The sequence below is a fragment of the Pipistrellus hanaki genome (genome assembly GCF_964339955.1).
Source record: "Pipistrellus hanaki genome assembly, chromosome: 3".
Taxonomy (NCBI): Eukaryota; Metazoa; Chordata; class Mammalia; order Chiroptera; family Vespertilionidae; genus Pipistrellus; species Pipistrellus hanaki.
In genome coordinates this window covers 117,238,252-117,260,364 of record NC_140505.1, presented here as the reverse complement: position 1 = coordinate 117,260,364, position 22,113 = coordinate 117,238,252, and the positions used below count along the sequence as shown (strand labels likewise).

The 22,113-nt window shown below is 33.4% G+C and overlaps 1 protein-coding gene across 1 annotated transcript in view; it reads left to right on the top strand.

Moving 5' to 3' along the window:
* Positions 1-22,113, top strand: part of LOC311618890 (leucine-rich repeat- and IQ domain-containing protein 1-like) — a gene marked incomplete at its 3' end in the record, with an annotated part of 227,460 nt that overhangs the window by 65,674 nt on the left and 139,673 nt on the right. The window contains exons 10-13 of the mRNA XM_084876624.1: positions 1,935-2,128; positions 2,643-2,770; positions 7,534-7,607; positions 12,696-12,789. Coding sequence (XP_084732750.1) covers positions 1,935-2,128; positions 2,643-2,770; positions 7,534-7,607; positions 12,696-12,789 — 490 coding nt within the window. The remainder of the gene's footprint in view (positions 1-1,934; positions 2,129-2,642; positions 2,771-7,533; positions 7,608-12,695; positions 12,790-22,113) is intronic.

Below are 22,113 nucleotides of genomic sequence, written 5' to 3'. Positions count from 1 at the left end.
TGTGATATTTATCTTTCTTCAACTGGCTTATTTCATTTATCATAATGCTCTCCAGGTCCATCCATTCTATTGCAAATGGTAAGAGTTCTTTCTTTTTTACAGCAATGTAGTATTATATAGTGTAGATATACCACAGTTTTTAAATCCATTTATCTGCTGATGGGCACTTAAGCTGTTTCCAAATCTTAGCTATTGTAAATAGTGCTACTATGAACATAGGGGTGCATATATCCTTTTATGAGTATTTCTGGTTTCTTGGGATATATTCCTAGAAGTGGGATCACTGGGTCAAATAAGAGTTCCATTTTTAGTTTTTTGAGGAAACTCAATGCTGTTTTCCACAGTGGCTGCACCAGATTGTATTTCCACCAGCAGTGCATGAGGGTACCTTTTCTTTCACATCCTCGCCAGCACTTGTCCTTTGTTGATTTGTTGACGATAATTATTCTGACAGGTATGAGATGGTACCACATTGTTATTTTGACTTGCATCTCTCAAATGATTAGTGACTTTCAGCATGTTTTCATATGTCTCTTGGCCTTCTATGGGCCCTCTTTCAAAAAGTGTCCACTTAGGTTCTTTGCCCATTTTTTGGTTGGACTGTTTATCTTCCTTTTATGAAGTTGTATAAGTTCCTCATAAATGTTGGAGTTAAACCCTTATTGGATACTAGAGGCCCGATGCACAAAATTTGTACAAGAGCGGACCCAGGCTTCTCTTGCAGAAGGAGGCCCAGCCCACCCACCACAGCGCATTGGTTGGAGGCCTAGGCCTTCCTCTTTGGGATGATTGTGGAACACCCCTCCAGCTCCCCCCCCCCCCCACTTCCAATTGATCTCCCTGCTGGCCAGTGGCCTGGGCCTCTCTCTGAGGGGTGATCATGGGGCGATGTTTAGGCCCTGACCAATTATATCACACCTACCTTGGCTGGCCTGGTGCTATTGGGTGTCATAGCATGGTTCAAGATGGCCATCTGAATGGTCGTTCCACTGTTTGGCCTTTCAGTCAATTTGCATATTATGCTTTTATTATATAGGGATAACATTGACAAATATGTTCTCCCATGCAGTGGGCTTTCTTGTTGTTTTGTTGATGGTTTCTTTTGCTGTGCTGAAGCTTTTTATTTTGATGTAGTCCCATTTGTTTATTTTCTCCTCAGTAACCATTGTCCTAGGAGCTCTGTCAGTAAAGATATTGCTATGACAAATGTCTGCTATTTTGCATGAATTTTTCTAAGATTTTTATGGTTTCTGGTCTTATGTTAAAGTCTTTTATCTATTTTAAGTTTATTTTTGTGTATGGTGTAAGTTGGTGGTCCAATTTCTTTCTTTTTTTTCTTTCTTTCGTTCTTTTTTTTGGCATGTATCTGTCCAATTTTCCCAACACCATTTATTGAAGAGACTGTCTTGATTCCACTGATGCTCTTGTCTCCTTTGTCAAGTATTAATTGAGGATAATTAATGTCTTGAGTAGATTTCTGGGTTCTTTGTTCTGTTCCACTGGTCTATATGTCTGTTCTTGTGCCAGTACCAGGCAGTTTTGAGAACAGTGGCTTAGTAATATAGCTTAGTATCTGAAAAATAAATTTTAAAAAATCAATCCCTTGAAACTGAGTTAAAAATATTTTTTAAAAAGAGTCCTTCTCTATCTGTCCATTGTCCCATTGTTATTTGAAAATAAAACATTCTGTGCCCAATGTATACCTTTTAGAATTTTGTTCACTTTTTAATTGATATATGTCATTCAAAAATATATCTCCCAATACAAGTTTAAATAATAATACATTTTACACTCACACATTTTTCAGTAGGAATTTGGTCTAAGTCTTTACTGATATTAGCTTTAGAAAATATAAATGCACAATTATTCTAAAACTCTCCTTTAGAATCTTGAAAAATTGTGATACAATTGATCTTGGAAAATTTTTCTTCTAGGTGGTTTAGAATCTTTAAAAAATCTCCAGCAACTAATTGTGGACAACAATCAGTTAATTAGTACAAAAGGCCTTTGTGATACTCCTACCATTATCTACCTGGATTGTTCACATAATCATCTTACTAAAGTTGAGGGTATTGAAAACTGTGGATTGCTTCAAATACTGAAATTACAGGGAAATTATCTAAGTGAGGTAAGGGCTTTGAATTCATTTCTGTGATTAATGAACAATCATTTCTTTTGATGAAAATATCAACCACATATTTCAAAAGCAATTTTGATTATTTTATTTTGTCTGTCAGCTGTATTTTCATTTTATTTTAAACTATTGCACACTTTCCAATATTTAAACAAATGTTTACCAGAGTTAGGAAATTTTAAATTTAATTTAACATTACTTTTTCATAATACCAAAATATAATAAATCAAATATTTTAGTATGTAGTGTGATCAAATTTTCTATCATGTAATTTTAACTAAAATTCAGCATAAAATACTTTCTATACAAAATTTTAATGGAGGTTAATTCTTAAAATTTTAATTTATACTAAAATTTTCATAACATCATAATTTGATTTGTGATATACACTTTACCAGAATATATCTGTTGTTAGTTTTAATAAATTTTACACTTTTAAATTTGGTTAAATAATAAAAATATTTTGCTTAATATAAGCTATTGATAAATGACACAAATTTAAATATAGATTCCATCCTTGGAGAATCATGTTCTACTACGAGAATTGTACTTGGATGATAACAGCATTTCAGTTGTGGAAGCATGTTCTTTGTATTGGCTGCCTTTGCTACAAAACTTGACTCTGTCTCAAAACAGGTAAAAAATGAACTTTACTTAATAAATGCAGTAAATGATTACTTAATTGTGTGGTCTTCATACTAAGTAGAAAAGCTGTTAGTTTTTTTCTTAATAATTCATAGAAAGTGCATTGCAATGAATTGGTACTTAAATTATAAATAACATTTCATAGAATTTAAAAAATTAAAGTGTAGACATACCCTTGAATTTTAGTAGACTTTTAATTCTCACTTATCTTACTCATTTTGTTTCTTCTCAAAATGTACTTGTAGAAAACTCTTAGAGCAGGTTTGTTTATATTTGTAAAGAATATAGTCCTTGGAAAATACAGGAGGTAGTTAATTTAATTTAGAAGGATGTCTCATTCTCTCAAATGGTACTTATTAAGTCCTGGAAAAGGATTTTTAATCTGCTCTCAACTTGCATGTCTTTTTGTAACTGTTAAGATAGATTTAAATTCGATTTCCCTAAGGATATAAAGTAACACTTAAAAAAAATACCTTAACATTAAATCGAGATGGGTACCTGTCACAGGAGATCCATTTGAAACCACCAAACATCTGGATCTTTGCAGAAAATAACTGTTGAAACCAAAGCAGGAACAAAATATGTATATGCCTCCCTCTGTTTAATATTTCATTGAGACTGTTCAGACTAATATGATTAATTTGTTCATGAAAGGCACATGGAGTAGGGAAAAGGAACCAACTTTAACATAAATTTCTTCTTTGAGTTATATAATTCTTGCAAAATAAGTAAACAAGGACAACCCAATGTTAATATGTGTATCCCTCCCACCAAAAAAAAAAGTTTTCTCTTAATCTCTGCCTGAATACTGTTCATCTTTTAAGCATATCTGCTCCAAATGGTTTACTTTATATGTATTATATACTATTCTACTATTTGACAAATCAAAATAGATTGTGTATGCAAAAATACCTTCAAATTGTTTTAATCAGATCTAAAATATTAAAGGTGATTTGACTTTAAAATGATATTTATTCCAGAATCAGTTCTATCAGATAACACTGTTTTGATTAAGTTGGGCCATCCAAAAACTCATTGGATCTTTATTCAATATTTCCAGATAAGAGATAAAATTTTAATAGAAATACTTAGCTGTGCTTTGGATATATGCAAAAAAAAATCAGTAGAGGACATATTTAGAATATACTATAGAAATGTTTCTCAAGCCACAGTGATGAGCATAATATTTTTAAATATTAGGAATATTTAAATTATGAACAATTCAATATTTAAATTTGAGATAGATGCCTTTAATTTTATTGAGCCATTGAGATTATCAAAGAAATATTCTACCTTTAAAAGTTAAAAGTAATTCTGACTAATAGACTTTTGCCCTATCAATCTGATATGACTAGGATTAATATATAATAGACTATTAAAATTTATTTTAGAGATGATAACTATAATTGGTATACTTAAATAAAATTATTTATTTATAATTTTGTTTGCTTAGCTTTATACTAGTACATTTTATATATTGAAATAACGTTTGCTATTTGTGGGGGATACAAAACTAAGTAATATATGTCCTTTCCCTCAAAAAACTCTTAGGAATAAAGGAGCTTAATCTTGAACTTAATATATTTAAAGAGAGATTAAGTTATATAATATGCTTTTTAGAACATTATAATAATGCTATTACATATGTGAATTTAGTTTTTGTGGGCCTCTCAAAGCTCTTTGTACATGCAAATGTCTACCATTTTTGGAGGATGACCAGGGGAGTATTAAGGGGGCCATGGAAATGTGATTGATCTGAATGGACATATACAGTAGAAAATTTATTTCCTAAAATCATAGCAAAAATAATTTTCAACCTTAGGATTTTTTATAATAAGCTAATATGATAAACTGTAAAAAATATTCATCTTACATTAAGTTTTCACATATGCATTGACCTTTTCAGAACCATATCAGGTTTGATAAAATTCAGAATCAGCAGATTTAGGTTTGAATTCTTAATCCACATTTATCTGTCATGTGACATTGAATAACTCTTTTCTCACTACATGACTCTCACTGTTTTCATGTGTAAAAAAAGATAGTAATACCTACCTAACCTATCTTATGAGGTGTAATGATGATCCAAAAGGAAAATGTATGTGAATGCATTTGCAAACCTGAAAAAAAATTATAAATTAGATATTTGTATTTGTGGCTGGTATGTTTTTTAAATTTTATATATTCTTCTTTTAGTTTTTGATAAATATTTTCATCACAAGGAAGAAATTATATCCATATGCTCTTTTTCCAACAAATGAAATACATATAAAAAATGGTACTTAGCACATATTGTTTGAAATACTTGTTTCATTCTGACTTCTGTTTTAAATTTTCATTAGGACATGTGACTGTTTTAAGTTTGACGCAGTGGAGTTATAACTGGAGGACTCTCTGGCTTCACAAGCCTTTCTATTTCCAGTGAGACTCTAAGTAGGAGCAGAAAGTGGAAACTATTACCCATCGGCTGCTCATTGTACAAATCTTTTGCTTTTTGTCGTCTTTGAAATTTATATCTTTTTTATGCCCAAGGCTAATGTGATAAGGTCAAATAGTATTAGGTTTTCACTAATGTCCTTTGTCTTTCTGGTTTGAATTTTCTTAGGAAAAAATATACACAGAATGTCAGTAAAAGTTCTAGAGTTTGTGTGTTTTTGTGTTTTGTTTTGTTTTAAGATTCTATTAGGTTTCTACCATCCTAATGAATAGTTGTTAAGGTGAATGAATAGCCAGTTTTCTTGATTAAAATTTCCAAAAATGAAAATGTGATTCTAAAAGCATGGCTATCAGAAAAGATAAAATTTCAATATTATAAAAATATTTTATCAAACAAAATATTTCTTTACTTGAATAGGTATTTGCAAAGGTTTTTTTCTTTAATTCTAAAACGTTCTTAGTTACTTTTACTTGTATTTTACCTATATGTTATTATGTAACTAATTGATGGAAAAGAATATATACTCTGAAAAAAGAGAAAAACTCATTATCGACTCACCTTTCCAAATCCTTTAATAGAAGAACAAATAGTTATTATTGGAAATATATTAAAGGTAGGAAACAAATAAGAATGTTCTTTTAATAAATACATTTATTAGAATTATATTTCATTTGAATAACTTCAATTTCCTTGAATAACTCCAAATCACATACCTAAATAGAATGTGTCTTAATGTTAGAGCTTAAATCCATGAAATATACAGTGACAGAGTTTTAAGTTCCTTTTTTTCTCTTTATTTATTTTCTTTGTTTTTCTGTGTACGTGTGACATTTCAGTAAATTTTACTATTAAAGACTCTATGTACAAATAATGAAGTAAATGTATAAATGAAATGCCAATACTTTTCCACTTTTTCTTTTATTACCTTGGATTCCCCCACTGGACATTGTTTTTAAGAAGTAGTGTGTATAGGTTTAGTATAAATAGTAATATTGTACTTAGGATTGGCTACATTCAGAGAGATCTTCCAGCCTGTTATTTAGTCTATGTTTTCATCAGTAGTATCCTCTGTCTCTCTGCTAATACAGAACAGGATAGTACAAGAGAGAAGTCAAGGTCAGTACAACCGATAGTTTTGTGTCAGATCCAGAAGCCCTCCAGTAACATTATTATTCCGTAACCTTCTGAACTTAAATAGTAGTATATATATATATGTATTTCAATTGTTAAGAGCTGGTAGAAATAAAGATGAAGACATCTGCCAGGCCAACTGAAGGGGCAATATTTTTTAAAAGAACAACACAAAAAGAACTGGAAATTAATGCATACTTTTTTGTACTACAAATACTCCTTCCATTGAAGCATATTTTGAACAGTTATAGAGTTCCAACATTTATAATGGGAATTAGTTCAGAACACAATTGTCTTTGTGATGAGAATATATATTATATGAAAGAATTTTTGTTTTGTTTAAAGATTCAGATGATTTGACTTAATTTTTATTTCCAAATATCTATTCTGTAATAGAATAAGGTGATATTATGTTCAGAGTAAGTGTAGACTTGTCTTAGAAATGTAAGTCAAACTTAAGTTAATTTTTCTTTTATGACTTTTGTTTCCAATGATGTGATATTTTAAATATTATGTTTCTTACTAGAATATAGGCTCTTAATGACAATTTTAACTTAGAAAGCTATAGAAATTTTTAAAAGTAGGAGGAAAGTTTATCATTAGAATTTGAATATGCATAATTTAGTTGAGTGTTGATTTTAAATATTCATATATTTCTGTCAGATTTGTCTATACAATTGTTATAAAACATTTTCTATTATTATTAGTGACTCTAATCAGTCATCTTGTAAAAAAGTGAAGATAAGTATCTTTATGATTTTTACCTTATAATGGTTTAACATAGAAAAAATATACAAATAATATAAATTTGGCCTTATACAAAGACAAAAAAAGTAACAATAAAGCATTTACTTGTTTTTATTTAAATGCCACATATACATTAAAGTACATGATATTTGTTATTGAAATTGGCAATTCCATGGTAATTTCTCCATAGAAATGAATAAATTTTTTTTGTTATAAAATAAATACTTAAATTTTATAATTATTGAATTTTAATAAGTACTGTTAATCAATGATATTATAAATTTATTTTAGTGTACACATACTATTCCATATTCAGTTACATATAATTGCATATCATATAATTGTACTATATGATTTATAATTATATAGTTAGTTCAATAATGTTAAGGAGTTTCCAATTTAAAACTTCTATGAATTCAATTTTTTTGTTTGTTTTCAGCTTGACAAAAATCACACCACTTTTTCATTTCATTTCTCTGGAAAAACTGGATGTCAGCAATAATTGCCTTTCTGGTAAGTTTATAATAATATATAATTTTTTAAAAATTGAGTTTCTGTTCCAAATAGCATTGAGGAGCTGCTTTAGATAGATGCTTTAATAGTACACATACAGAGGAGGAAAATTTTCTCCTCTAACCTTCTTAACTTCCTAGGCTGAGACGGAAGAATTAAACCGACACAAGAAAAAACAGGAAAAAAAAAATTACATGTCTTAATTGCAGGGTTTCCCTCCCACATACACATATACATGGGAGTTCCTCCAAGAAAAATAAAGAACCCAAGAAGCACTTAGAATTGAACACTTACCTAGAGTATTGAATAAGAGTAGTAAATTGTGAAAATGTGACAAGACAAAGGTGCTTGGTTTAAGGAATTTAATTAAATAAAAAATTGACTAGGAAATAAGGGTTAGTTTAACAAGTTTGTGCATATTTCTCTCAGCCTCTCTTCTTGTCCTTGTGAGAAGAATCTCTCTTTCCTCCTGGTATAGGGTGGGTATTTTCACACAGGAATTCATCACCTGCTTTACATAAAGAGAAGAAAGGTAGGGGTAGTTTCACATCTGCTGTTTTATAAGTTCCTTAAAGAGGCGTGGTGAAGTAATTCAGTTAATATATTCTTTCCACCTTTAAAATCATATCACTTTCATATCTTTCTGGTAGAACTGGGCATATGTCTCAATTATATTGTTGTTTTAAATTCATGTATCTTTTAACTATGAAGTAAGTAGCATAGTAAAGGCGAGTAAAAAAAAAAAACTTGTCTAACTTGTGCACTCCTCACAGGTATATAATAGACACCAATTTAAAATGTACTAAATTGAAAAATGATTCATTCATTTGGCTGACTCATCCCCCAAAGTTTTCCCATCCCTACTCCCTGTTAGTCCCCTCATAAAGACAACTATAGTTCTAATTTGTCACCATAGGTTAATTTTGACTGTTATACATCTTTATATGAATGGGATCAAATAGTACATTATCTTTTGCTTCCAGTTTTCTTTGCTGAACATTCAAGAAATATTCCACTATGTCATTTATATATGTAGTTTGTATTGTTTGTTTTGCTGAAGTGTAGTCCATTATATGAATATAGAATATATCACAATTTGTTTGTTCTCCTGTTGGTTGATATTTTGTTTGTGGTTTGGAGATACTATGATTATAAAGTTCCTGTGGAAAAACTTATGTAAATCATTTTGTGGATGTATGTTTACAGTTCTCTTGGGTAAATGTTTAAGAGTATAATTGCTGGATAGCAGATTAGGTGTATGTTTAACTTGATAAAAACTGAAAAAAAGGCAAATAAACACTGTTTTCCAAAGTATTTGTAACATTTTACATCCCCATATGCAATGTATGAGACTTCCAATTGCTCGATTCTATAGGGGGTTTTATATTTCATTATTGTTTTAGTTTGCATTTTCATGATGAAGAATGATATCATGCCTCTTTTCATGCATTTTTGATGACTTCTGTATATTTTTATGTTTAGTGAAGTATCTTACCATTTTAAAAATTTGCTTATTGCTTTTTTGCTTATTGATTTATATAAATTAAACTATATTCTGGGTGAAGTTATATTTTGTAAATATTTTCTTCCAGAACTTTTTAATTTTATATGTAGATGAACAGAAGTTTTACGTTGTGATAATATTAATTTATTATATTTATTAACTATTTTTCTTTGTGTCCTTGGTAGTATTTTTCCACCTCCAGAATGAGATGGTTTTCCATGTTTTATAGTTTTCTTATAGAAGTATGATACTTTTAGTTTTTTACCTTTGGATCTTGGACCTATCTCAGATTAATTTTTATGAATGGTATGAAGTAGGGGGATAAATTCAGGTTTTAATATAGATATTTAATTGTTTGAACAATTTTTGTGGTTTTTAAAAAAAATATATTTAATTGATTTTTTTACAGAGAGGAAGAGAGAGGGATAGAGAGTTAGAAACATTGATGAGAGAGAATCACCGACAGCTGCCTCCTGCGCAACACCTACTGGGGATGTGCCCACAACCAACGCACATGCCCTTGACCGGAATCGAACCCGGGACCCTTCAGTCTCCAGGCCGAAGCTCTATCCACTGAGCCAAACCGGTTTCGGCATGAGCAATATTTGTTGAATAAGCTTTTTCAACATTGAATTTGGTGACTTTGTCAAAATTGATTTACATTTAGCTAGTTTGGATGTGTTTCTATTAACTGCTTTTCTCTTAATGATAGGTCATATTCTTTTTCTTTGTATGACTAGTGATTTGTAACTGTATGTTGAACATTGTGCACACAGTTTATTTACTGGGTCTGGGCATTGTTGTCTTCCTTTTATTAGGCATACTGCTTATTAATGAGGATTTTTTTCAATAGATGGAGTTATCCATATGTTGATGATATGTGCGATTTGATATGTATGCTTTTTTGTTGTATTAACAACAAGCTTCAAAACTTCATATGTCAAATTTGCTGAAGGTGTTAACATCATAGATATTTTTATACTTAAAAATGTCGAATTTTATGCCAAAAAAGAGCTCTTGCAGGAAGTTTTAATTCATTACTTCGGGAAGCTTATGGTGAACATGGTCCATCTCAAGATACTTGTGAATGCTGGTTTAAATGCTTTAAAAGCGATGATTTTTATGTGAAAGATAAAGAACGTCAAGGTCAATTAAAAAGTTTGGAGACCAACAATTACAAGCATTATTGGATGAAGATGCGTGTCAAACTCAAAAACAACTTGCAGAAAGATTAAACTTTGCTCAGCAAACAATTTCCAATTGTTTACAAGCAATGGGAAATATTTTAAAGGAAGAAAAATATGGGTGCCACATCAACTGAACAAAAGACAAGTGGAAAAGCAAAAAGTCATCAGTAAAAATGTTGCTTCAACAGCATGAAAGAAAGTCTTTTTTTGTATCGAATTGTAACTGGCAATGAAAAATGGATTTATTCTGAGAATCCCAAATGCACAAAATCATGGGTTGATCCAGGTCAACCATCAACATCGACTGCGAAGCCAAATCGCTTTGGAAAGAAGACAATGCTCTGCATTTGGTGAAATCAGGAAGATGTGGTGTATTATGAGATTCTAAAACCAGGTGAAAATGTTAATACCAACAGAAAATAATCAATTTGACCCATGCTTTGATGGTGAAACAACCAGAATGGGCCAGAAGACGCAGTAAAGTAATTTTGCTTTATGATGATGCACCATTACACACTTTAGACCCCTTAAAGACAAGTTACCCTAAAAGATCTTGCCTGGGAAGTCTTAACCCACCCACTGTATTCACCGGACCTTGCTCCTTCCGATTACCACTTGTTCCGATTGATGGCGCACACACTTTCTGAGCAGCACTTCAAAACATATGAAGAAGTGGAAAATTGGGTCTCTGAATGGTTTGCCTCAAAACAAGAAAAGTCCTATTGGTATGGTATCCACAAATTATCTGAAAGATGGGGAAATGTGTCGCTCGCAATGGACATTACTTTGAATAAAGCACTTTTGATGTTTCTCTTGAAAGTATTGTGTTTTCTTTAATTACAAAACCCATATTATTAACCAGTACCCTAGTAAAGGCTGTTAAGTTTGCCCTAGCCAGTTTGATTCAGTGGATAGAGCATTGGCCTGCAAACTGAAGGGTTCCAGGTTTGATTCTGGTCGAGGCCACATGCCTGGGTTGTGGGCTTGATCCCCAGTAGGGGGCATGCAGGAGGCAGCCAGTCAATCATTCTCTCTCATCATTGATGTTTCTCTTTCCCGCTTCCTCTCAATAAAAAATATTTTTAAAAGGTTGTTAAGTTTAATTCTGGCAGACAGTTAAAGTATTCATGGATAATTTGTTTTTGTCAGCCTTCATTTTATTCTCTCCTAGAACAACTCATTTTAGTTTTCAACTCTTAGTGCATGCCCCTACACCAGGCCATTTCATTTCCAATGCACAGTTTTTTGGATTTTAGTTGAATCTCTACTCAGTTTGGCCTCATTCTGGCTGGGCTGAAACCACCATGTCTTTCATCTGTGCGTGAACTTGAATGTCATCATTCAGCTCTTAGCCCTACAGAAGGTGATCTCTGCTAGATTTCTCAGTCTTGCCTGCCTATGTAACGCCTCGCCCTCCTCTAGAGACCTGCAATAAATCTTCACATAGACTCTTCTCCCACCTCCCACCCCCAACATATATACACACAGCTTCTTTTTTTTTAATAATATATTTTATTGATTTTGTACAGAGAGGAAGGGAGAGAGATAGAGAGCTAGAAACATCGATGAAAGAGAGAGTCATCAATCAGCTGCCTCTTGCACACCCCTACTGGGAATATGCCCGCAACCAAGGTACATACCCTTGACCAGAATCGAACCCGGGGCCCTTCAGTCCCCAAGCCTACTCTCTATCCATTGAGCCAAACCGGTCTCGGCCACACATCTTCTTATCAGTACTTTTTTTACCATAAATTCCAGCTTCAGTTCTAATCTTTGCCTCCTCACTCAGCAAAATAGCTTCTTTGCTTGTTTTCCACTTTCTTGCTCTGAAGTAATAACATGCTTTCAGGCAGAAAACTACTGTGATTGCAGGGTCACCATGTGTGTTTCCCTTCTCCCAGAGTTAGGCTTAAAAACAGGTGCTTTATATACATTGTCCAGTTTTATGATGGTTCTCTGTGGGAGAGAAATTCTGAGATTGACCGACTGTTTTTATTTTTGAAAGTTTAATAGGTCCATGTAATTCTATTTAAGAATATGTTCAATTTTACCACTTATCCTATTACTTTAGATTTCACTTTTTCTAATTTTGTGTTTATAACCTGGAATGAACTGTTTTAAGCCATCTACACACATTATTTTATTTAATCCTCACTCTGTGAGATAGGTATGAAACTGAATTATAAATCAGGTGTATGATTTATGATTTACTTGAGTTCACACAGCTGTGGAAATATATATTCTGGCAGTAGAGTCTTAATATAGTCTGTATATTGTTTTCTGCAGAACAAATAATTTTTGTTGCTTATTTAATAGCTAATTAAATAAAATGTTCATTGATCTGTGATTTCTTTATCTGAAATATTTTGTAATGATTCTTACTGTTTATTTTTATAGATCTCACAAGTACCCTAAAGTGTTTTGATGCATGCTATTCTCTCCGTGAATTGAATGTCACTGGAAACCCACTTCTTCAAGAAATAAACTGGAGGTAAAAAACAAGACAAATCTGTTGTACCCTATGTGCATACTTTATTATAGTTGTAGAAAACAGAAGTTGATGAAAATCATTTTGAGTATACAATTTGCTTGGGAAAAGTTAATAAAAATAATTTAAAAGTTATTGAAGACAAAATAGTTTTGTAAGAATAGTTTGAAAATATTTTTCACCTATAGTAATTTTTGGCATTTTATGAACCAACGCAGATTCAAACTGATAATTCTGATCCCTATTGCTGATTATGTAACAGTGTTAGTATGACGTTAACTTGTTTTTATTTATGAAAAGACATTTATTTGTTGGGAATTACTTTTTATGAGTCACCTAAATCTCTTAAAATTATCTCCCTTCTGTTAATATTTTGATTTTGTTTTAATTTCTTAAAATAAAAAGTTTGTATCTATTATATGTATTATAAGCATCTGTGATTTTATGCCTCTCTTTGAGACATTGCAGTACATAGGTGTAAATGAAGAAAGTATTCTGTAATTTTGAAAATTAATTTTCCTCTTCAAAAAATTTATTCTAATTGAAATTCTCATATTATGATAGCACTGTTTCCCCTACATTGACTAGCATCTTTTATATAATACACTTTTTAAAAGATAATTTACATATATTAAACTTCATCAATTCTGTTTATGAATATGAATATTGCATAAAATCCACCACAAGCAAGACACTGAACATTTTTATCACCCCAGAAAATAACCTCATTCGCTGTTGCTGTCAGTTCCCTCTCCTGGGTCTTTAAAAATGTCTCTCCTCTGTCTTTATGGCTTCCATGTTTTTTACCTAAAGTTAGCTGACATTCTTATCTTCATTCCTCTGTCTCTGGATACTTTTCTGAAAAATCCTTAACCAAGCATATGTTTAGACAGGAAGGGGTGAGGGGGGGGAGAGAGAGAGAGAGAGAGAGAGAGAGAGAGAGAGAGAGAGAGAGAGAGAGAGAGAGAGAGAGGAAAATGATTGGTTACCTACCATATGCACCCAACTTGTAACCTAGGTATGTGACCTGACCAGGAATTGAACCTGCAACCTTTTGGTGTACAAGACAATACTCCAACCAACTGAGCCACCTGGACAGTTAAAAAAATGTGTTTTTATTTATTTTAGTGAAAGAGGAAGGGTGAGGGAGAGAGAAGAAAAACATTGAGTCTGCAACATTTGTCCTGAGTGGGAATCGAGCCAGTGACTTCTCAGTGCCTGGGATGTCACTCAACCAACTGTACCACACTGGCCAGGACTGTCTCTGGATATTTTTAAGATGTTCTCTTTATAAATGCTTTTCAACATTTTGATAATGATGTGTTCGGTAATTTACTTCATCCAGACTATTTTTCAATTTAAATTTTAGGTATTGTTATTCATCTTTAGAAGTTTCATTTATGCCTTTTACACCATTTGTAATTTTTCTCCTAATCATGCTCATGTTTTCCTGAATCATCTTGAACGGAATATTTATAATGCTGTTTTTACATTCTTGTCTGCTAGTTCCATCAACTTTTACATTTTGAGTTTGGATGTCAATGGTTTCTTTTTTTTTCTTTTTTTCTTTTTTTTGACTGGGTCATATTTTCCTGTTTCTTGTATAACTGGTCAATTTTGGTTGTATTACAGACATTTTAAATTTGATATTGTTGATATCATATTTTAAAATAATTAAATGGCAACTATTTTGTTTCTGACATGCAGCAGCTAAGTCACTTGGAATTAGTGAGATGTGTTCAAAGCTTGCTTTTAAGTTCTGTGGGAAATATTTAGACTAGTGCTAATGTAGTTCCCTGCTATGGTGCTGAGTTTCTGAGTATTCTCCCTAATACCTCTTATTTGCTTTATTTCAACTTTAGTTGGTCAGAATTATTTTGAGCCCTGTGCCCTATGTGGATTCCTATCATGTTTTTGCCTTTTGCTTTCACACCCTCAGATCATTGCTCATTTACCCAGATCCAGGTGAATTGCATCCCAGAATACTGAGACTTGGGTTTGTCCACTTTGGTGATGATTCTGGCCTAAACTTGTGTTTCTTTTAATGTTCAGAGCATGCATTTGTTAAAAGATTCAACATGATTTATTATACATTTGACATTTGTGTCGTGTCAGGTCATGGATACATCAAGGCCGAACAAAGTTAAAAATAGACTGGGTGTGCAACCCAATACAGCAAGAGGAGTCGGCAATATGCAAGCATAGGGAAAAGCAATCATTTATTAAAGTTCAGGTAGAAACATTTGTTTCAGGATCCTCAGAGTTTGGATCAAGTCAGCAAGTCTTATCAATTCAAACATGTAGTAAAAATACAACAGTTTTGAACAAAATATAGAAAAGAAGGAATTTAACATTTAAAAAGGGGTTGGTATGACATCCGACTTTAGGGCAGAAGCAGTTGACTCTTTGCTCTGACTTGGTTTCCCAATGATGCATGACCACAGTCAAGGAAGTTCTGGTTCTGATAACTTCAGAAGGATTATAGAGTATCTTACAGAGGAACCAGTGATCTGGTTATGTTCAAAATTTCTATATCTGGTTAAATTTACCTGCAGAACAAGACAAGAGAGTTTAGGGAGTAGTCTCTACTGCCTCCCTTGTCTGAGGCCTCTGCTAACCTCTCTAACACTCTCTTTCCAGATGTACAAGGTTGGGAAAATGTAAGTTTACAGTTGGAATAAAAGAAGATAAAACAATAATTAATAGCTATACAAGTATAAACTCTGTTTTGTATACTCACAACTGTAAACCTACTTTTTCCCACCCCTGAATTGGTTTCCTGTATTTGTTAATTGGTCTTTAAAGAAAATTGAAATTTTACACCAAGTCAAACACCTGTTTAATTTGCTACTTGTGATAACTTGTGTATCACAGTAGAGATATTGCCTTTGCCAGAAAGTTTTTTTTTCTTCTTTCAAAGCTCGGTTTCCGCATAAATTTTTAATATTACAATGTTGTTTTTTAGGAAAACTTATATGAATTCACATGTTTTAGAACAGAACTTGTCAATTTCTGCTTTACAAACATGCTTCCAAGTATAGTTTAAGTTGTGTAGAATAGGAGAAAGAGTATAATCCACTGCAATGATTCTCAAAGGCTTATCCCCAGACCACCAACTTTATCATCATCTGGGAATCTATTAGTAATGCAAAATCTTGGATACTATCCAGACTCACTTAATTAGAAACTAGGGGATGATGACTTATCTGTCCTTTACTGAGCCCTTAGTATGATTCCATACACACTAAAGCTTGGAAATCACTGTGTTTTAAACAAGTACATTCTAATCCTGCCCCATACTGTGTGATTCTGGGCAAATAACTTTCCCAAGTCTCAAAATCCTCATTAATAAAGTGATGATAAAAACCTGTGCCTGTCTTATAGGGTAGTTGTGAGAATTGAGTGGGATAATATACATATTTTTTAAGAACAATTCCTGGGAACACACAAAAATCTACCATTGTCTATTTCTAGGGAAACGAGACTATATTTAGGTCCCCAGTCTCCAAGTATTTAGGGGGTGCCTACCATAGGTAAATAGTATCATACTATGTTGGACATTATAAAGGAAATTCAATGTAACCCAAGAATTCAAGTAATTTTTGTGATCTTGTGAGGGATAGCAAAGAATGATAACCATGAAAACTAATATAGCAAACACTCAAATAGCACTTATTTTGTGGCAGCACTGTTCTCATTTAATCCCTACAATATGCATAATTAAATTATTAATTGGTATCCCCATTTTATATTTCAAGCAAATTAGTTCACGAAAAGACTAAATAACATTGAAGGTCATACAACTAGCAAGTGGAGGAGCCCAGGTTCAAACCATGCAGTGAGGTTTCAGAGTCTGTGCTCTTAACTCTTAGATTTTAGTACCTAACACTAATAATTATTGAAGGTATAGATATGGTTTAGAAATTTGGGAATACCACCTTAATTTAGTGCAATGAAGAAACATTGCCTTCCCTGAAGAGGAAAACTTTGAGTTAAACCTCTCAAGTTTGGTAAGACTTAAAATCAAGTTTAAAAAAATTATGCAAACACATAAAACATCCTGATGAAGGAAATAACTGAGAAAAGGAGGTCAGTGACTGTGTTAAAAGTCTGTGCTTTTCTTGCTTGGGAATTTAAAGCATTAACCCCAAGTCTTGGGTCCTTATTTCTAGGATCCAGATCTTAGAGTGAAATCTTCCATACAGAAAGAAGAGTATAATTATGTCCAAAAGACTCTACTTGTCAGGAAATATTATTTATAATGAAAATACCTGGTGGGCTGTTTTTAAATAGCTATCATTTTCCAAAGTAACTATGTAGATGAAAAATAAAATAAGTAATTGTGCCCATGATTCAGAGCCACATCTTTAGGGGCAATGGTTTTCTATTAGGTGTTGGACAGGTAAGACATGGATTCTCCTGCTGATCCAGTATCAGTTTCCATTCAAGGAGCTGTCATGCTTCCAGTTACAACTAGAAACAAAACTATCTATAATAAATATAAGTGTAATATGCTAATTAGACCAGACAGCAGAACTACCTTCTGGACGACATTCAGGACAACCTTCTAGACAAAGCCAGACTACGAAGGCTGGGGCAAGCTGCCATAGCTGCGAGGGCTAAGCCCCTTACACAAATTTTGCGCCTTGGGCCTCTAGTCCTATATAATAAAAGGGCAATATGCAAATTGTCCTAGCTGTGGAATGACGTCGCTGTGATGTGTACTGACCACCAGGGGGCAGATGCTCTACAGAGGAGCTTTCCCATGGTGGTCAGCCCTAAGCCTTTAGTTGAACATTCCCCAAGGGCTCCTGGGCTGCCAGAGGGATGTCTGACTACCAGCTTTGGCCTGATCCCTGGGGACCCGGCCTAAGCCGACAGGTAGACATCCCCCAAGGGGTCCTGGACTGCGAGAGGGCGCAGGCTGGTCTGAGAGACACCCCAAGAGCTTGAATTTTTATGTACCAGGCCTCTAGTGTCCTAAATAATCTTCAAATTTATTTTTGTTTATATGAAGTATAAACACTTATTTTTTAATAGAATATGATTTTGGTAAATATATTTATATCAATCTATTAAAATCTAAATATTTTATTGAATTTATTGGGGGGTGTCATTGGTTAATAAAATTGTATAGGTTTCAGGTGTACAATTCTATAATATATCATCTGTGTATTTTATTGTGTGTTCACATCCAAAGTCAAGTCTCCTTCCATCACCATTTATCTCCCCCTTACCCTCTTCCACTTCCCCCCCACCCTCTCCCTTCTTCTCTAGTAAACACTATGCTGATGTCTGTGTCTATGACGAATATATTTTTATCAATCCCTTCGTCTTTTTCACCCAGCCCTGCAGCACTCCCCCAGATATATATATATATATATATATATATATATATATATATATATATATATATATATATATATCTGTCTGTGTGTGTGTGTATGTGTGTGTATGTGTGTGTATGTGTGTGTATATATATATATATATATATATATATATATATTCACATGTTACACTTAACTATATATACTTTACAGTCTTGAAGAAAATATTTAATTAGAAATAATACTGAAAGAAAATAGGTAGTATTTATATTATAAATATATACACAATTTAGCTATTATAATTTTTATATTTAAATGAACTTTTCTGAACTAGAGTAATACCAACTTGAAAATAGTACATATCAAATTTCACATATTAGTTGGCTTAATTTTTCATAATTTTAAAAAGACTCATTTATCTAAAGGGTTTAATATCTCATAATCTATAAAATATGGATTTACTAATGAAAGTACCGACTCAAACTTTAACCAGTATGTTCCAATGAACTTTACATAACCCCTTGATACCAACAAAGGGATTAGTTGTAGGTTTTCCCAATTGGCTTTTTACTTTCATGTCTAGCCAGTGATGGCTCGAACAAAACTGATGTGCTAAAAGAAAAAAAAAAAAAAAAAATATATATATATATATATATATATATATATATATATATATATATATATTTAGAACTTAAACCAGAGACTCAGTTTGGAATCTCCTTTGGGAATGTGTTTCACTTATTAATGATTAATAGAGCTTCTTAAGTGACAGAATATTCACCAGGAAGTTTTCACTAAATGAAATATTGATTCAGCCTTTGACTAAGAGAAACTCAGCTGGAAAAAAACTAATGTTGAGATACACTTTATTCTTATCCACGAATAAGCTTGTTACAGCACTTTCTAATATATTTATCATAGACTTTTATAAGACCATATTTGAATTTAATTAAAGACAATCCATGCATTATTGTTACAGATCTGAAAACTGTTCATTTAAAAAAAACAAACAAACAAACAAAACCTAAAGAAAAATATTTTAAAATAAAAGACTAACTCCACTTTAGTTATTATATAAATCACACATTTCAAGATGTTGTCACACTTGTGAAGTGCCCAAGCAAATGAATTTTTTACATTCAAATGAAGTTCAAAATATTCTGACTAATATAAATCATTTGGTAACTTTTTAATATAAAGATGATAAATGTAACATTAAAATATTCCAAAAGTAGAAATTCAAGTCCTGTTGAACCACCAACTCTAGAATTATTCCCTATAGCTAAAATGGTATATTTAATTAATAATATCTATATCAATAACCATGTCTAAAATATAGTATTTGATAATAAAAGTATCATTTTGTCCCTTGATGATGTGATGTCTGCTAACATCAGAATAGAGTCCACGTAGTACCAACTGCACACCTAGACACAAACCTAATGTTCACTATTACTTTTGAATTTATTTATTTTTAATTATTTTGTTTGTAACATAAACACTTATTTTATTTTAATTAATATATTATCTTCACTTTTTAAAAAACATATTTTATTGATTTTTTTACAGAGAAGAAGGGAGACAGATAGTTAGAAACTTCGATGAGAGAGAAACATTGATCAGCTGCCTCCTGCACACCCTACCCTGGGGATATGCCTGCAACCAAGGTACATGCCCTTAACCAGAATCAAACCCGGGACCTTAGCAGTCCGCAGGCCAATGCTCTATCCACTGAGTCAAATCGGTTTTGGCTATCTTCACATTTTTAAATAGGAAACTGGTTTCATCTATATATTTTATATGTACTCTCTATTTTCAGTCTCACAGGAATATTTTTCTAAGAAACTTTCATACCATTTATATAAAACCAATGGCAGCCCTGGTCCAATCATCCCCAACTGCCCTCCCCTGCCAGGAATCTTGTGGTGGACCTCTTGTGGCAGCCATCTTGTGGTGGCCATCTTGTAACAATGTAAGGGTGGCCATCTTGTGGAAGCCATTTTGTGAAGACATGAGGGGGCATTGGGTGAGGGCACAAGGATGCGAGGACCACGTAGGCTTTCATTAGCATAGAATGTTCATCTGTGATCAGCACCTCTAATTACCTCATCACCTGTGATGAATAGCTATTATCTTAATATTAGAGTCCTGGTGCACAAAATTCTTGCATGGGAGGGGGGTACCCTTAGCCCAGCTTCCACCCTCTCCAAGTCAAGACCCCTTGGGGGATGCCCAATTGCTTGTCCCCAGGATCGGGCTTAAACAATCAATTGGACACCCCTCTCATAATCCTGAACCACTCACTGGCTCCTAATCACTCACCTGCCTGCCTGCCTGGTTGCCCTTAACTGCCACCCTTGTTGGCCTGGACACCCCACGCATCCTGCTTGTTCAGTTGTTTGGTAGTCCCTCACTAATTCCCCTGCCAGCCTGGTTTCCCACTCAGCCTGCCTGGTGGTAGGCGGCCATCTTGTGAGTGTGTGAGGGTCAATTTGCATATTACCTCTTTATTATATAGGATAACATTCTGTTTTTAAACCAGACCTTCAAATGAATCCAGCCAGAAACACAATATATGCTATTTATTTCACATTTTTTGGTAAACATGGTAATTTTTTGGCAAACACTGGTAACTTCCAATCTACTAAAAAAGGCATTTGTTTTTCATGGGGGGATGTAGAGAGGTAGGGAAGCTAATCATCTATATCCTGAGAAAGTAAAATAATAAGAAGTATAGTATTCTTTCTTTTGACTTTTATAAAGGGAGATGTAATTATACATCTTTTGTGATAACTTTTACCTAATAGCAAGACTATCAACATTATAACTATTTACAGTATGCATGGTGACATTTGTTGGCCCTTTGGACCACTTACTTAATTAAGTGATATCTTCAGATGTGGATTAGGCCTAAACCAACAGTCAGACATTCCTCTCACAATCTGGGACCACTGGCTCCTAACTGCTCACCTGCCTTCTTGCCTGATCACACCTAACTGCTCCCACGCCAGCCTGGTTGCCCCTTAGTGCCTCTCCACTGGCCTGGTCACCCCTTGTTGCAACCCCTGCTGGCATGGCCACCCTCAACTGCCCCCCCCCTGCCAACCTGGTTGCCCCTCACTGCCCCCCCCTCTGCTGATCTGGTTTCTCCCAATTTCCCTCCCCCCCGCCCCCCTCTGTGGGCCTGGTCGCCCTATGCAGCCTGTTCAGGCATCGGTTTGGTTGTTCTAGATGTGATGGTCGCTTAGCCTTTTATATATATAGATAGTTGTAAAATATAATTTCAATATATAATTTTAATGAAGTTTGGTTATTAATTATTTCTCTCATGAATTGTGTTTGATGTTGTATCCTAAAAGTCATTACCATGCCAAAGGTCATTTAAATTTTTTCCCTATTTTATTTTCTAGGTAATTTGCATTTTATATTAGGTTTGTGATCCATTTGTTAATCATTGTAAAGAGGTTTTTAAAAAATTATTTATTGTTTAAAGTATTACATATGTTTCCCCTTCAAGATGATATGTGCTCCGTGCCCAAGCCCTGTAGCCTGGGGAGTTCCCAAGGCAATGGCAGGGGTTCTCTGTCCAGGAAAGCCTGGTCTTCCAGCTCCTGAGACTTTGTGAGATCTAACTGTCTCTCTCACACACACGTACATACCACACATGTCCACATCTCACACGTACACACATGCCTCTTTCACTTCCTCCCTCACTCATACCCTCTCCCTCACCGCGGTCCTGCCAGCTGCCATCTTGCTGAGCTTGTGAAGAGTTTTAAGGCCTGTGTCTATACTTTTTTTTTTTTTTTTTTTTTTTTGCATGTGGTTGTCCAGTTGTTCCAGGACCATTTAGTTTTTCTCCATTGTATGCATTTGCTTCTTTGTCAAAGCTTAATTGATGATATCTGCACAGGTCTAATTCTGGGCTCTCTCTTTTGTTCCACTGATCTATTTATCTATTCTTTTCCCAATGCTACTGTGCTCTCTTGATTTCTGTATT